This window comes from Pelecanus crispus, unplaced genomic scaffold (genome assembly GCF_030463565.1).
Source record: "Pelecanus crispus isolate bPelCri1 unplaced genomic scaffold, bPelCri1.pri SCAFFOLD_149, whole genome shotgun sequence".
NCBI lineage: Eukaryota > Metazoa > Chordata > Aves > Pelecaniformes > Pelecanidae > Pelecanus > Pelecanus crispus.
This window is the reverse complement of record NW_027461265.1, coordinates 74,647-91,817: the sequence shown is the minus strand read 5'-3', so window position 1 is coordinate 91,817 and position 17,171 is coordinate 74,647. Positions and strand designations below refer to the sequence as shown.

General features: G+C 66.6%; 1 protein-coding gene across 1 annotated transcript; it reads left to right on the top strand.

Annotated features, from left to right (window-relative positions):
• Positions 1 to 797: 797 nt before the first annotated feature.
• Positions 798 to 11,799, top strand: LOC142596867 (voltage-dependent calcium channel gamma-8 subunit-like). The gene is given in 5 exon segments (XM_075727333.1): positions 798 to 1,014; positions 6,186 to 6,269; positions 8,541 to 8,681; positions 11,392 to 11,636; positions 11,638 to 11,799. Coding segments are annotated over 5 exon segments (786 nt in total). The 5' UTR covers positions 798 to 860.
• Positions 11,800 to 17,171: the final 5,372 nt, after the last annotated feature.

Here is a 17,171-nt window from a genome sequence, read left to right as displayed (position 1 = left end):
GGTTGTGTGTTGCCCAGCACCCTCTCCCTGCCTGGAACACCCTCTGTGTGTGTCCCCAGCACTCTCTCCCACCCCAAAAACCTGGGTGTCCCCCCACCCAACACCCTCTCTGCACCCCAAACACCAGGTGTGACCCCCCCACCCAGCACCCCAGCACCCTCTCTGCACCCCGAACGCCTGGGTCCCCCCCAGCACCCTCTCCCCACCCCAAACACCTGGGTCCCCCACCCAGCCAGCACCCCAGCACCCTCTCCCACCCCAAACGCCTGGGTGTCCCCCCCCCCCCAGCACCCTCTCCCCACCCCAAACACTGTGCGTGACCCCCACCCAGCACCCTCTCCCCACCCCGAACACCTGGGTCCCCCCCCAGCACCCCAAACGCCTGTGACCCCCCCAGCACCCTCTCTGCACCCTAAACACCTGGGTCCCCCCCCCAGCACCCTCTCCCCACCCCAAACGCCTGGGTGTCCCCCCCCAGCACCCTCTCTGCACCCCAAACGCCTGGGTCCCCCCCCCAGCACCCTCTCCCCACCCCAAACACCTGGGTGTCCCCCCAGCACCCTCTCTGCACCCCAAACACCTGGGTGTCCCCCCAGCACCCTCTCTGCACCCCAAACGCCTGGGACCCCCCCCAGCACCCTCTCCCACCCCAAACGCCTGGGTCCTCCCGTCCCGCTGTGGGGGGGAGCAGGATCGGGCCGAACGCCTGGATCCCCCCCCGCCCCCGCGCCGGGGTTTTCCCCGGGGTCCGGTTCAGGCTGGAGTCGCTCAAGCGCTGGAATGGGGAGGGGGTGGTTTGGTGCGAAAAAGGGGTGCAGGTGCTGCTCACCACGGTGGGCGCCTTCGCCGCCTTCGGCCTCATGACCATCGCCATCGGCACCGACTACTGGCTTTACGCCCGCGCCTTCATCTGCAACACCAGCAACATCTCCGGCGAGGACGCGGCTCACCGCGACCGGCGCGATCCCGGCGGATTGACCCACTCCGGGCTTTGGCGGATCTGCTGCCTCGAAGGTGGGTGAGGGGCTTGGGGAAGATGGCGGCACTGCCAGGGGAAGCTCAGAGCATGGCGGCACGGCCAGGGTTGGTTCCTGGCACTGTTGGTGAAGCTCACAACATGGCGGCACGGCCGGGGTTGGTTCCTGGCACTGTTGGTGAAGCTCACAACATGGCGGCACGGCCGGGGTTGGTTCCCGGCACTGTTGGTGAAGCTCACAGCATGGCGGCACGGCCGGGGTTGGTTCCTGGCACTGCCAGGGGAAGCTCACAGCATGGCGGCACGGCCGGGGTTGGTTCCCGGCGCTGTTGGGGAAGCTCAGAACATGGCGGCACGGCCGGGGTCAGTTCCCGGCGCTGTTGGTGAAGCTCACAGCATGGCGGCACGGCCGGGGTCGGTTCCCGGCGCTGTTGGTGAAGCTCACAGCATGGCGGCACGGCCGGGGTTGGTTCCCGGCGCTGTTGGGGAAGCTCAGAACATGGCGGCACGGCCGGGGTTGGTTCCCGGCGCTGTTGGTGAAGCTCACAGCATGGCGGCACGGCCGGGGTTGGTTCCTGGCACTGCCAGGGGAAGCTCACAGCATGGCGGCACGGCCGGGGTTGGTTCCCGGCGCTGTTGGGGAAGCTCAGAACATGGCGGCACGGCCGGGGTCAGTTCCCGGCGCTGTTGGTGAAGCTCACAGCATGGCGGCACGGCCGGGGTCGGTTCCCGGCGCTGTTGGTGAAGCTCACAGCATGGCGGCACGGCCGGGGTCGGTTCCCGGCGCTGTTGGTGAAGCTCAGAACATGGCGGCACGGCCGGGGTTGGTTCCCGGCGCTGTTGGTGAAGCTCACAGCATGGCGGCACGGCCGGGGTTGGTTCCTGGCACTGCCAGGGGAAGCTCACAGCATGGCGGCACGGCCGGGGTTGGTTCCCGGCGCTGTTGGGGAAGCTCAGAACATGGCGGCACGGCCGGGGTCAGTTCCCGGCGCTGTTGGTGAAGCTCACAGCATGGCGGCACGGCCGGGGTCGGTTCCCGGCGCTGTTGGTGAAGCTCACAGCATGGCGGCACGGCCGGGGTCGGTTCCCGGCGCTGTTGGTGAAGCTCAGAACATGGCGGCACGGCCGGGGTTGGTTCCCGGCGCTGTTGGTGAAGCTCACAGCATGGCGGCACGGCCGGGGTCGGTTCCCGGCGCTGTTGGGGAAGCTCAGAACATGGCGGCACGGCCGGGGTTGGTTCCTGGCACTGCCAGGGGAAGCTCACAGCATGGCGGCACGGCCGGGGTTGGTTCCCGGCGCTGTTGGGGAAGCTCACAGCATGGCGGCACGGCCGGGGTCGGTTCCCGGCGCTGTTGGTGAAGCTCAGAACATGGCGGCACGGCCGGGGTTGGTTCCTGGCACTGCCAGGGGAAGCTCACAGCATGGCGGCACGGCCGGGGTTGGTTCCCGGCGCTGTTGGGGAAGCTCACAGCATGGCGGCACGGCCGGGGTCGGTTCCCGGCGCTGTTGGGGAAGCTCACAGCATGGCGGCACGGCCGGGGTCGGTTCCCGGCGCTGTTGGGGAAGCTCACAACATGGCGGCACGGCCGGGGTTGGTTCCCGGCGCTGTTGGGGAAGCTCAGAACATGGCGGCACGGCCGGGGTCAGTTCCCGGCGCTGTTGGTGAAGCTCAGAACATGGCGGCACGGCCGGGGTTGGTTCCCGGCGCTGTTGGGGAAGCTCAGAACATGGCGGCACGGCCGGGGTCAGTTCCCGGCGCTGTTGGTGAAGCTCACAGCATGGCGGCACGGCCGGGGTCGGTTCCCGGCGCTGTTGGTGAAGCTCACAGCATGGCGGCACGGCCGGGGTCGGTTCCCGGCGCTGTTGGTGAAGCTCAGAACATGGCGGCACGGCCGGGGTTGGTTCCCGGCGCTGTTGGTGAAGCTCACAGCATGGCGGCACGGCCGGGGTTGGTTCCTGGCACTGCCAGGGGAAGCTCACAGCATGGCGGCACGGCCGGGGTTGGTTCCCGGCGCTGTTGGGGAAGCTCAGAACATGGCGGCACGGCCGGGGTCAGTTCCCGGCGCTGTTGGTGAAGCTCACAGCATGGCGGCACGGCCGGGGTCGGTTCCCGGCGCTGTTGGTGAAGCTCACAGCATGGCGGCACGGCCGGGGTCGGTTCCCGGCGCTGTTGGTGAAGCTCAGAACATGGCGGCACGGCCGGGGTTGGTTCCCGGCGCTGTTGGTGAAGCTCACAGCATGGCGGCACGGCCGGGGTCGGTTCCCGGCGCTGTTGGGGAAGCTCAGAACATGGCGGCACGGCCGGGGTTGGTTCCTGGCACTGCCAGGGGAAGCTCACAGCATGGCGGCACGGCCGGGGTTGGTTCCCGGCGCTGTTGGGGAAGCTCACAGCATGGCGGCACGGCCGGGGTCGGTTCCCGGCGCTGTTGGTGAAGCTCAGAACATGGCGGCACGGCCGGGGTTGGTTCCTGGCACTGCCAGGGGAAGCTCACAGCATGGCGGCACGGCCGGGGTTGGTTCCCGGCGCTGTTGGGGAAGCTCACAGCATGGCGGCACGGCCGGGGTCGGTTCCCGGCGCTGTTGGTGAAGCTCACAACATGGCGGCACGGCCGGGGTTGGTTCCCGGCGCTGTTGGGGAAGCTCAGAACATGGCGGCACGGCCGGGGTTGGTTCCCGGCGCTGTTGGTGAAGCTCACAACATGGCGGCACGGCCGGGGTTGGTTCCCGGCGCTGTTGGGGAAGCTCAGAACATGGCGGCACGGCCGGGGTCAGTTCCCGGCGCTGTTGGTGAAGCTCAGAACATGGCGGCACGGCCGGGGTTGGTTCCCGGCGCTGTTGGTGAAGCTCAGAACATGGCGGCACGGCCGGGGTCAGTTCCCGGCACTGTTGGTGAAGCTCAGAACATGGCGGCACGGCCGGGGTTGGTTCCCGGCGCTGTTGGGGAAGCTCAGAACATGGCGGCACGGCCGGGGTTGGTTCCCGGCGCTGTTGGGGAAGCTCAGAACATGGCGGCACGGCCGGGGTCAGTTCCCGGCACTGTTGGGGAAGCTCAGAACATGGCGGCACGGCCGGGGTCGGTTCCCGGCGCTGTTGGTGAAGCTCACAGCATGGCGGCACGGCCGGGGTTGGTTCCCGGCGCTGTTGGGGAAGCTCAGAACATGGCGGCACGGCCGGGGCGCGTTTGTGTTGCCGGGAGCCCCACGGTGGCACGGTTGGAGGTGGCCATGGTGGCCCCTGTCCCCGTGGTGGCCCCAGCTTTGTCCTCATCCCTGCGGTGTCCCTGGCCCCATGGTGTCCCCGTCCCCATCCCCACGGTGTCCCCGTCCCCACGGTGTCCCCGTCCCCATCCCCACAATTTCCCCGTCCCCACGGTGTCCCTGTCCCTGTCCCCGTGGTGTCCCTGTCCCCATGATGTCCCCATCCCCACGGTGTCCCCATCCCCATGGTATCCCTGTCCCCACGGTGTCCCCGTCCCCCTCCCTGTGGTGTCCCCATCCCAACCCCATGGTGTCCCTGTCCCCATCCCCACGAGGTCCCTGTCCCCATTCCCACAATGTCCCTTGTCCCCACAATGTCCCCGTCCCCACGATGTCCCTGTTCCTGCAGTGTCCCCATCCCCACGCTGTCCCCGTCCCCACGGTGTCTCCATCCCCGTCCCCACGATGTCCCTGTCTGCACAATGTCCCTGTCCCTGTGATGTCCCCATCCCCACGACGTCCCCGTCCCCACGATGTCCCCATCCCTGCAGTGTCCCCATCCCTCTCCCTGTCCCCATGATGTCCCTGTCCCCACAGTGTCCCCGTCACCATCCCCAATCCCCATGATGTCCCCATCCCTGCAGTGTCCCCATCCCTGCAGTGACCCCATCCCTGTCCCCGTCCCCACAATGTCCCTGTCCCCACAGTGTCCCCATCACCATCCCCTGTCCCCATGATGTCCCCATCCCTGCAGTGTCCCCATCCCTGCAGTGTCCCCATCCCTCTCCCTGTCCCCATGATGTCCCTGTCCCCACAGTGTCCCCATCACCATCCCCTGTCCCCATGATGTCCCCGTCCCCACAGTGTCCCCATCCCTGTAGTGTCCCCATCCCCACGATGTCCCCATCCCCACGATGTCCCCATCCCCACGATGTCCCCGTCCCCACGATGTCCCTGTCCCCGTCCCCATGATGTCCCTGTTGCCGCAGTGTCCCCATCCCTGTCCCCACAATGTCCCCATCCCCACAATGTCCCTGTCCCCATCCCTGTCCCCACGATGTCCCTGTCCCCATCCCCGTCCCCACAATGTCCCTGTCCCCACGATGTCCCTGTCCCCATCCCTGTCCCCACAATGTCCCCATCCCCACGATGTCCCCGTCGCCGTGGTGTCCCTGTCCCTGTCCCTGTCCCTGTCCCCACAATGTCCCCATCCCCACGATGTCCCCGTCGCCGCGGTGTCCCCATCCCTGTCCCTGTCCCTGTCCCCACAATGTCCCTGTCCCCATCCCTGTCCCCACAATGTCCCCATCCCCACGATGTCCCCGTCGCCGCGGTGTCCCCATCCCTGTCCCTGTCCCTGTCCCCATCCCTGTCCCCATCCCCACGATGTCCCTGTTGCCGCAGTGTCCCCATCCCTGTCCCCACAATGTCCCCGTCCCCATGATGTCCCCGTCGCTGCGGTGTCCCCATCCCTGTCCCCATCCCTGTCCCCATCCCCACAATGTCCCCGTCCCCACGATGTCCCTGTCCCCATCCCTGTCCCTGTCCCCATCCCTGTCCCCACAATGTCCCTGTCCCCATCCCTGTCCCTGTCCCCATCCCTGTCCCCACAATGTCCCCATCCCCACGATGTCCCCGTCGCTGCGGTGTCCCCATCCCTGTCCCCATCCCTGTCCCCATCCCCACAATGTCCCTGTCCCCATCCCTGTCCCCACAATGTCCCCGTCCCCACGATGTCCCTGTCCCCATCCCTGTCCCCACAATATCCCTGTCCCCATCCCTGTCCCTGTCCCCATCCCTGTCCCCACAATGTCCCCGTCCCCACGATGTCCCCATCGCCACGGTGTCCCCATCCCTGTCCCTGTCCCTGTCCCCACAATGTCCCTGTCCCCATCCCTGTCCCTGTCCCCATCCCTGTCCCTGTCCCCACAATGTCCCTGTCCCCATCCCCATGATGTCCCCATCCCCGCGGTGTCCCCGTTGCCGCGGCAACCGTCCCCGTGTCCCCGCAGGCCTGAAGCGGGGGCTGTGCCTGAAGATCAACCACTTCCCCGAGGACATGGAGTACGACCACGACAGCGCCGAGTACCTGCTCCGTGAGTCGCCCCGGCAACCGCCGTCACCACGGCAACCGTCCCGCTTCACCCCGGCAACCACCCTGCGTCGCCCCGGCAACCATCCCGCATCACCCCGGCAACCGCCCTGCATCACCCCGGCAACCGCCATCACCCCAGCAACCTCCCCACCGTCACCCCCGGCAACCATCCCACATCACCTCGTCAACCGCCCTGCATCACCCCGGCAACCGCCCCACCATCACCATGGCAACCACCCTGCATCACCCTGGCTACCGCCATCACCCCGGCAACCTCCCCACCGTCACCCTGGCAACCACCCCACATCACCCCGGCAACCGCTGTCACCCTGGCAACCGCTGTCACCACGGCAACTGCTGTCACCATGGCAACTGCCCCGCATCACCCCGGCAACCACCCCACCATCACCCTGGCACCGCCCCGCATCACCCTGGCAATCGCTGTCACCCCGGCAACTGCCCCTCATCACCATGGCAACTGCCCTGCCGTCACCCTGGCAACTGCTGTCACCACGGCAACTGCTGTCACCATGGCAACTGCCCCGCATCACCCCGGCAACCGCCCCTCATCACCCTGGCACCGCCCTGCATCATCCCTGGCAACCACCCCTCCATCACCCTGGCAACCACCCCCGCCGTCACCCTGGCAACGGCCCCGCCATCACCCTGGCAACCGCCCCGCCATCACCCCGGCAACGGCCCCACCATCACCCCGGCAACGGCACCGCCATCACCCTGGCAACAGCCCCACCATCACCCCGGCAACCGCCCTGCCATCACCCCGGCAACGGCCTATGGCATCACCCCAAAGACGTCCCGGCGTTATCCCGGCGTCACCCCGGCAACCGCTGTGCTATTGCCATGGCAACCACCCACCCACACACACACCCCGGCATCGTCACGGCGATGCCTTGACAACCGGCTTGGCGGCGTTGCCGTGGCGATGCCCTGGCAACCGCCCTAGCAACCGCCTCAGCGGTACCCTGGTGATGCCTTGGCGTCGCCCCCGGCAACCACCTTGACGTTGCCCTGGCAACCGCCCTGGCATCACCCTGGCAACCACCCCAGCCATGCCGTTCCCATGGCAACCGAGTCCCTAGCCACGCCCCCTAGCAACGGGGCTCCCATGGAAACCCCTCCCATAGCAACGGGGCTTTCCTAGCAACGGGCCGGGTCTCCTAGCAACGGGGTTCCCATGGCAACGCCCCGCCTCTAGCAACAGGGATGCTGGGGGGGGGAGGCGGGTAGGGGTTCTGCCTTCTGATTGGCTGCTGGCCTCGGGGCGGGGGGGGGGGGAGGCTGCGTTCTGATTGGCTGCTTTGCTAGGAAACCTGCCCTGCTGATTGGCTGATGGTCTAACTACACTGAGCACATGCCCGGCTCTGATTGGCTGTGGCTACAGGCCCCTTAAGAAATTCTCCTTTCCAATTGGTTACTGGTCTCAGAGCCACAGGAGCCTCTGTGCTCTGATTGGCTCCTGGCCGGAGTCCTCCTTTCTCCTTATTGGTTCCCACCCTCAAAGATCTCTCCTCTGATTGGCCAATGCCTTTAAGGGCTCCCTTTGGCTGGCGGCTGATGGATCCCAGGGTGCTGGTGGGCTCTGATTGGCTGCCAGCCTGGAGGGCTCCCATTGGCTGGGGCTGACAGATCCCACGCTATTCGTGAGCTCTGATTGGTCACCAGCTCCAGGGCTTCCATTGGCCAGGGCTGACAGATCCCCATGCTATTCATGCGCTCTGATTGGCCATCTACTTGATGTGCTCCCATTGGCTGGGGCTGACAGATCCCACTCTATTCATGCGCTCTGATTGGTTACCAGCCCCAGGGCTTCCATTGGCCAGGGCTGACAGATCCCACGCTATTCATGAGCTCTGATTGGCCGTCTACATAATAGACTCCCATTGGCCAGGGCTAAAAGAACCCATGGCATTTGTGGGCTCTGATTGGTCGCCAGCCCTGCGGCTCCCATTGGCCAGGGCTGACAGATCCCACACTATTCATGAGCTCTGATTGGTTACCAGCCCCAGGGCTTCCATTGGCCGGGACTAACAGATCCCACAGCATTCATGGGCTCCGATTGGCCGCCAGCCCTGCGGCTCCCATTGGCCGGGGCTGACAGATCCCACACTATTTATGAGCTCTGATTGGCCGTCTACCTGATAGACTCCCATTGGCCGGGGCTAACAGATCCCACGGCGTTCGTGGGCTCTGATTGGCCGCCAGCCCTGGGGCTCCCATTGGCCGGATGGTAACGAGGGGTGGGGTCCCGCAGGGGTGGTCCGGGCCTCCAGCATCTTCCCGATCCTGAGCGCCGTCCTGCTGCTGCTGGGGGGGGTCTGCGTGGCCGCCAGCCGCCTGCGCCGCGCCCGCACCAGCCTCGTCCTGGGCGCCGGCATCCTCTTCGTCGCCGCCGGTCAGTGCGGGGGGATCCCCTGGTCTCCTGGGGAGGGGTCCCCGATCCCAGCCAGGATCCCTTGGGGGGGCGAAGCAGGCTCCCCTACATCCCCGGGAGGAGGGGGGGGGTCCCCCACATCCCAGGGGGATCCCTTGGGGAGGGGGTCCCTGATCCCAACCAGGATCCCTGGGGGGGTGGCAGGGTCCCCTAGATCCCAGGGAGGGTCCCTTGGGGAGGGGCGATCCCTCTAGATCCCAGTAAGAGATCCCGGGGTGGTGGTGGGGGGGGTCCTCTCGATCCTAGCAAGGATCCCTGGAAGGGTGGGGGTCCCCTAGATCCCAGGGGATCCCTTGGGGAGGTGTCCCCGATCCCAGCCAGGATCCCTTGGGGGGTGAGGGAGGGTCCCCTACATCCCAGGGGGATCCCTTGGGGGGGGATGCCTGATCCCAGGAGGATCCCGGGAAGGGGGGACAGGGGGGATCCCCTGGATCCTGGGAGGAGCCATTGCGGGGGGGCACTGGGGACCCCCACGGGGCGGGGAGCCGGGGCGGCCACCATGAATGGTCCCCAGTGCCCCTGCCCGGCCCTCGTCCCCCTGCCCGGCCCTGCCTGTCCCTGCCTGTCCCTGCCTGTCCCTGCCTGTCCCTCATCCTCTGCCTGTCCCTGCCTGTCCCTCATCCTCTGCCTGTCCCCTGCCTGTCCCTGCCTGTCCCTGCCTGTCCCTCATCCTCTGCCTGTCCCTGCCCGGCCCTGCCTGTCCCTGCCTGTCCCTCATTGTCTGCCTGTCCCTGCCCGGCCCTGCCTGTCCCTGCCTGTCCCTCATTGTCTGCCTGTCCCTGCCTGTCCCTGCCTGTCCCTCATCCTCTGCCTGTCCCTGCCCGGCCCTGCCTGTCCCTGCCTGTCCCCTGCCTGTCCCCTGCCTGTCCCTGCCTGTCCCTCATTGTCTGCCTGTCCCTGCCTGTCCCTGCCTGTCCCTGCCTGTCCCTGCCTGTCCCCTGCCTGTCCCTGCCTGTCCCTCATTGTCTGCCTGTCCCTGCCTGTCCCTGCCTGTCCCTGCCTGTCCCCTGCCTGTCCCCTGCCTGTCCCTGCCTGTCCCTCATTGTCTGCCTGTCCCTGCCTGTCCCTGCCTGTCCCTGCCTGTCCCTGCCTGTCCCCTGCCTGTCCCTCATTGTCTGCCTGTCCCTGCCTGTCCCTGCCTGTCCCTGCCTGTCCCTCATTGTCTGCCTGTCCCTGCCTGTCCCTGCCTGTCCCTGCCTGTCCCTCATCCTCTGCCTGTCCCTGCCTGTCCCCTGCCTGTCCCTGCCTGTCCCCTGCCTGTCCCTCATTGTCTGCCTGTCCCTGCCTGTCCCTCATCCTCTGCCTGTCCCTGCCTGTCCCTGCCTGTCCCTGCCTGTCCCTCATCCTCTGCCTGTCCCTGCCTGTCCCTCCCTGCCTGTCCCCTGCCTGTCCCTCGTCCATCCCTCGTCCCCTGCCCGGCCCTCGTCCCCTTGCCTGTCCCTGCCTGTCCCCTGCCTGTCCCTCATCCTCTGCCTGTCCCTGCCTGTCCCCTGCCTGTCCCTCATCCTCTGCCTGTCCCTGCCTGTCCCCTGCCTGTCCCTCATCCTCTGCCTGTCCCTGCCTGTCCCCTGCCTGTCCCTCATCCCCTTGCCTGTCCTCTGCCCATCCCCTGCCTGTCCCTTGTCCTCTGTCCCATGTCCCCTGCCTGTCCCTCACCCCCTGTCCCTCATCCTTTGTCCTTCATCCCCTGCCTGTCCCCTGCCTGTCCCATGTCCCCCCTCATCCCCTGTCCTTGTCCCTCGTCCCCTGTCCTTCATCCCTCGTCCCTCGTCCTCTGTCCTTTGTCCCTGTCCCTTGTCCCTCGTCCTCTGTCCTTCATCCCTCGTCCCTCATCCTCTGTCCTTTGTCCCTGTCCCTTGTCCCTCATCCCTTGTCCCTCGTCCCCTGTCTTTCATCCCTTGTCCGTCATCCTCTGTCCCTTGTCCCTGTCCTTCATCCCTTGTCCCTCATCCCTTGTCCCTCATCCCCTGTCCTTCATCCCTCATCCCTTGTCCCCTGTCCCTTGTCCCATGTCCTTCATCCCTTGTCCCTCATCCTCTGTCTCTTGTCCCTGTCCCTTGTCCCTCATCCTCCATCCCTCATCCCATGTCCTTCATCCCTCACCCCCTACCTGTCCCTTGTCCCTCATCCTCCATCCCTCATCCCGTGTCCTTCATCCCTCGTCCCCGTCCCTCGTCCCTCATCCTCCATCCCTCATCCCGTGTCCTTCATCCCTCGTCCCCGTCCCTTGTCCCTCATCCTCCATCCCTCATCCCGTGTCCTTCATCCCTCGTCCCCGTCCCTCGTCCCTCATCCTCCATCCCTCATCCCGTGTCCTTCATCCCTCGTCCCCGTCCCTCGTCCCTCATCCTTCATCCCTCATCCCGTGTCCTTCATCCCTCATCCCTGTCCCTCGTCCCTCATCCTCCATCCTTCATCCCGTGTCCTTCATCCCTCGTCCCTGTCCATTGTCCCTCATCCTTCATCCCTCATCCCGTGTCCTTCATCCCTCATCCCTGTCCCTCGTCCCTCATCCTCCATCCTTCATCCCGTGTCCTTCATCCCTCGTCCCTGTCCATTGTCCCTCATCCTTCATCCCTCATCCCGTGTCCTTCATCCCTCACCCCCTACCTGTCCCATGTCCCCCCTCGCCCCCCGTCCCTCGTCCCCCATCCATGTCCCGTCCCCCCAGGCCTCAGCAACATCATCGGGGTCATCGTCTACATCTCGGCCAATGCGGGGGACCCGGGGACGAAGCGGGACGAGGACAAGAAGAGCCATTACTCTTACGGCTGGTCCTTCTACTTCGGGGGCCTTTCCTTCATCCTGGCCGAAGCCATCGGGGTCCTGGCCGTCAACCTCTACATCGAACGCCACCGCAAAGCTCGGGGGGGGTCCCGGGGGGGGTCCGGGACCCCCTCCACCTCCCCCACCCCCTCGCGTCCCCCCCGGTCCCCGACCTCGACCACGGCGGCGTTCCCGTTCCAGTTCTCGCTCCAGCGAACCGGGGCGCTCGCGGGATGCTTCCCCTCCCCCCCCCGCCGCCCCTTCCTCCCCCCGGGAAATCAGGGGGGGTCGGGGGGGGCCCCCCCCCAGCTGATATCTCTATGTACACCCTCTCTCGGGAGGGACCCCCCGGACCACCACCCCCTGGCACCCCCGGACCCACCTTTTTGCAGTTGCATAACGCTTTTGGGAAGGACCCCCCCCGGGGGCCCCCCCGATAGCGCCTCGGGGACCAGCACCCTCAACCGCAAGACCACTCCCGTCTAGGGGCACCCCAAAGCCCCCCCAGACCCCCTGGGACCCCTCCAGGGACCCCCCCCACCCTCCTGGGTACCAGCACCCTTAACCATAAGACCACCCCCATCTAGGGGCACCCCAGGGACCCCCCTGGGACCCCCCCCAGACCCCTCCGGGCACCAGCACCCCCAACTGCAAGACCACCCCCATCTAGGGGCACCCTAGGACCCCACTGGACCCCCCCCAAGACCCCCTGGGGCCCTCCCAGACCCCCAGGGACCCTCCCCCAGGGACCCCCCAGACCACCCTGGGATCCTCTGGACCCCCCTAGACCCCCCTGGGCACCAGCACCCTCAACCACAAGACCACCCCTGTCTAGGGGCACCCCAGGACCACCTGGGACCCCCCCTGGGAGCCCCCCAGACCCCCCCCCCCAGACACCCCTGGGGCTCAGCACCCTCAACCGCAAGACCACCCCCGTCTAGGGGCACCCCAAAACCCCCTCAGACCACCTGGGACCCCCCCACGGACCCCCAAGACCCCCCTGGGCACCAGCACCCTCAACTGCAAGACCACCCCCATCTAGGGGCACCCTGGGACCCCACCAGACCCCCCCCCAGGACCCCCTGGGGCCCCCCCAGACCCCCTCGGGGACCAGCACCCTCAACCGCAAGACCACCCCCATCTAGGGGCACCCCAAAGCCCCCCCAGACCCCCTGGGACCCCCCCAGGGACCCCCCACACCCTCCTAGGCACCAGCACCCTTAACCATAGGACCACCCCCATCTAGGGGCACCCCAGGGACCCCCCTGGGACCCCCCCCAGACCCCCCTGGGCTCAGCACCCCCCAACTGCAAGACCACCCCCATCTAGGGGCACCCTGGAACCCCACTGGACCCCCCCCAAGACCCCCTGGGGCCCTCCCAGACCCCCAGGGACCCTCCCCCAGGGACCCCCCCAGACCACCCTGGGACCCTCTGGACCCCCCCAGACCCCCTCGGGGACCAGCACCCTCAACTGCAAGACCACCCCCATCTAGGGCACCCTGGGACCCCACCGGACCCCCCCAGGACCCCCTGGGGCCCCCCAGCCCCCCAGGGACCCCCCCAGGGACCCCCCAGCCTCCCCCTGGGACCCCCCAGACCCCCCTGGGCACCAGCACCCTCAACCACAAGACCACCCCCGTCCTCCTCATCTTCCTCCTGCCCCCTTCCTCATCCTGATCTTCCTCCTGCCCTCCTCCTCCCCTCCTCATCTTCCTCCTGCCCTCCTCATCCTCATCCTCATCTCCCTCCTCCCCTCTTCATCTTCGTCTTCCTGCTCCCCTCCTCCTCCTCACCTTCCTCCTGCCCTCTTCCTCCTCCTGCCCTCCTCCTCCTCCTCCTCATCTTCCTCCTCCCTTCTTCATTCTCATCTCCCTCCTCCCCTCTTCATCTTCCTCTTCCTCCTCCCCTCCTCCTCCTCCTCTTTCTCCTGCCCCCCTCATCCTCCTCATCTTCCTCCTCCCCTCCTCATCCTCATCTTCCTCCTGCCCCCCTCATCCTCCTCCTGCCCTCCTTCTCCTCATCTTCCTCCTCCCCTCTTCATCTTCATCCTCCTCCTGTCCTCCTCCTCTTCATCTTCCTCCTCCCCTCTTCATCTTCCTCCTGCCCCCCTCCTCATCCTGATCTTCCTCCTGCCCTCCTCCTCCCCTCCTCGTCTTCCTCCTGCCCTCCTCATCATCATCCTCACCTTCCTCCTGCCCTCTTCATCTTCATCCTCCTCCTGCCCTCCTCCTCCTCATCTTCCTCCTCCCCTCTTCATCTTCATCCTCCTCCTGCCCTCCTCCTCCTCATCTTCCTCCTCCCCTCCTCATCTTCCTCCTCCCCTCTTCATCTTCATCTTCATCCTCCTCCTGCCCTCCTCTTCCTCCCCTTCCTCCCCCCCCCCGGCCCTCCCGCAGGCGGGGCAGGACGGCTCAGCCCCCCCATATGCCGGGGGGGGATGGAATTTGGGGGGTCCCCATTGGGGCGGGGGGGATTTGGGGGGGGTCCCCCCCATCCACCAAGGGCTACACTCCGGGCCCCTCCTGCGGGGCCCCCCCCCAAAAACCGCTGTCTCTTGGGGGGGGGGTCCCTGAAACTGCCATTTCTTGGGGGGGGACCCCAGAACCGCTGTCTCTTGGGGGGGACCCTGAAACCACCATCTTTTGGGGGGGGTCCCTGAAACCACCATCTTTTAAGGGGGGGTCCCCAAAACCACTGTCTCTTAAGGGGGGAGTCCCCCAAAACCTCTGTCTCTTGGGGAGGGCGGTCCCTGAAACTGCCGTGTCTTGGGGGGGACCTCGAAACCACCATTTCTTGGAGGGGGGGCCCCGAAACCGCTGTCTCTTAAGGGGGGGTCCCCAAAACTGCCATTTCTTGGGGGGGGGGGGGTCCCTGAAACTGCTGTCTCTTGGGGGGGGGGGGGGCCCCAAAACCGCCCTCTCTTAAAGGGGGGGGACCCTGAAACCACCATCTTTTATGGGGGGGGGTCCCCTGAAACCACCATCTTTTAAGGGGGGGTCCCCAAAACCGCCGTCACTTGTGCCCTCCCCCCCCAACCCGCTCCTTTTTTTGGGGGGGGTCCCCAGGGACACCCCCACTCCCCCCCGCACAGCCCTGGGGGGGGTCCCTGTGCCTTAGGGGGGGGGCCAGGCTGGGGGGGGGGGGGGGGGGGCAATGGGACCCCCCAGGTTCCCTGGCCAATATGGGACCAGTAACGCCCGGTCCTGTCAGACCAGTATGGCCCAGTTCCCTGGGCTATGTCGGACCAGTATGGCCCAGTTTGCTCAACAGTGTCAGACCAGTATGGCCCAGTTCCCTGGGCTATATCAGACCAGTATGGCCCAGTTTGCTCGACAGTGTCAGACCAGTATGGTCCAGTTCCCTGGTCTATATCGGACCAGTATGGCCCAGTTTCCTCAATAACGTTGGCCCAGTATGGCCCAGTTCCCTGGGCTATATCAGACCAGTATGGCCCAGTTTACTCAACAGTGTCGGCCCAGTTCCCAGGGCAATATTGGACCAGTATGGCCCAGTGTCCTCGACAGTGTCGGACCAGTATGGCCCAGTGTCCTCAATAGCATTGACCCAGTATGACCCAGTTCCCTGGGCAACGTCGGACCAGTACAGCCCAGTCGCCAGGCAGTGCCATGCCAATAGCTCCCAGTTCAACCAGTGCTCCCAGTCTCCGCCAGTGACCTGGGCCAGCTGCAGAGCTGGGCTCTCCCATGCAGTCTCAGCCCAGTTGCTCCCAGTAACTGCCCAGTTGCTCCCAGTCCTCCACTCAGTCACTCCCAGTACTCCCCCAGTCACTCCCAGTTCCCCCCCAGTACCCCCCAGTCGCTCCCAGTACCCCCCAGTTGGTCCTAGCCCCCCCTCCACTTCGCTCCCCAGTCGCTCCCAGTCACTCCCAGTGACCCCCATCGCTCCCAGTCACTCCCAGTCGCTCCCAGTTGCTCCCAGTGCCCCCCACATCGCTCCCAGTCACTCCCAGTCGCTCCCAGTGCCCCCCAGCGCTCCCAGTCGCTCCCAGTGCCCCCCCATCGCTCCCAGTTGCTCCCAGTCGCTCCCAGTGCCCCCCACATCACTCCCTGTTGCTCCCAGTGTCTCCCCCATTACTCCCAGTTGCTCCCAGTCGCTCCCAGTGCCCCCCCATCGCTCCCAGTCGCTCCCAGTGACCCCCATCGCTCCCAGTCACTCCCAGTCGCTCCCAGTTGCTCCCAGTGACCCCCACATCGCTCCCAGTCACTCCCAGTCGCTCCCAGTGCCCCCCAGTGCTCCCAGTCGCTCCCAGTGCCCCCCCATCGCTCCCAGTCACTCCCAGTCACTCCCAGTGCCCCCCACATCACTCCCTGTTGCTCCCAGTGTCTCCCCCATTGCTCCCAGTCGCTCCCAGTCGCTCCCAGTGACCCCCATCGCTCCCAGTCGCTCCCAGTCACTCCCAGTCGCTCCCAGTGCCCCCCACATCGCTCCCAGTCGCTCCCAGTCACTCCCAGTGCCCCCCCATCGCTCCCAGTGACTCCCAGTGCCCCCCCATCGCTCCCAGTTGCTCCCAGTCGCTCCCAGTGCCCCCCCACATCGCTCCCAGTCACTCCCAGTCACTCCCAGTCCCCCCCCACATCGCTCCCAGTCCGCTCCCAGTGCCCCCCCACATCGCTCCCAGTCGCTCCCAGTGACTCCCAGTGCCCCCCCACATCGCTCCCAGTCCGCTCCCAGTGACTCCCAGTGCCCCCCCACATCGCTCCCAGTCGCTCCAGGACTCCCAGTGACTCCCAGTGCCCCCCCCATCGCTCCCAGTCGCTCCCAGTGACTCCCAGTGCCCCCCCCCATCGCTCCCAGTCGCTCCCAGTGCCCCCCCCCCATCGCTCCCAGTCGCTCCCAGTGACTCCCAGTGCCCCCAGCCCGGCCCCATTAACGAATGTCGATTAACTGGGGGGGGGGGGGGGGGGGGGGGGGGGGGGGGGGCCGGGATCATTGGGAGCCCCCCCCACAATGCGCAGCGCCGGGTGCCCCAGGCCCCGCCCCCCCTGTATAGCCCCGCCCCTTGTACAGTCCCGCGCAAAAAGCAGCCCCGCCCCTTCCCCACAAGCCCCGCCCCCTGTACAGCGCCGGGTGCCCGCCCCCCGGGGGCTCGGCCCCGCCCCCCCCCCCCCCCTTGCATGGATTTTTACGGAAATTTCGCTCTTTAAAATAAAATTAAATCTCTGGAAGCGGTGCCGGGGGGGAGGGGGACACGGGGGGGGGGGTGGGGGGGACACAGGGACCCCCGAGTGCCCCCCTGGTTGCCATGGCAACGGGTATGGTTTGGGGGGGGTCTCCCTGTGGTACAGGCCTGGCTGGTTGCTATGGTAACGGCGGGGGGGGGGGGGTGTCGCTGGGCTGTTGCCATGGCAACCCTGAGGGCTCTGCGGTGACGTCATCAGCGGGGAGGGACTCAAAGGGGCGTGTCACCCCCCCGGGCTAATGGGATCTCATTAATATTAAAGACGGCTGTTAAATAGTCATGAAGCCCTCGGTAACCGGGCGCGGGTTGCTTAGCAACGGGGCAAGCCCCTCCCTTCAGGGCATGCCGCCCTCCCATTGGCTGCCCTAGGCCTGTCAGTCACGGAGGGAGGCGGGGCTAGGCGCCCCTCGCTCCTTATTGGCTCTGCCCCGCCTTAAAGAGGTGGCTGTGACGAATCATTGGTCAGCGTGGCTGCCTATCACC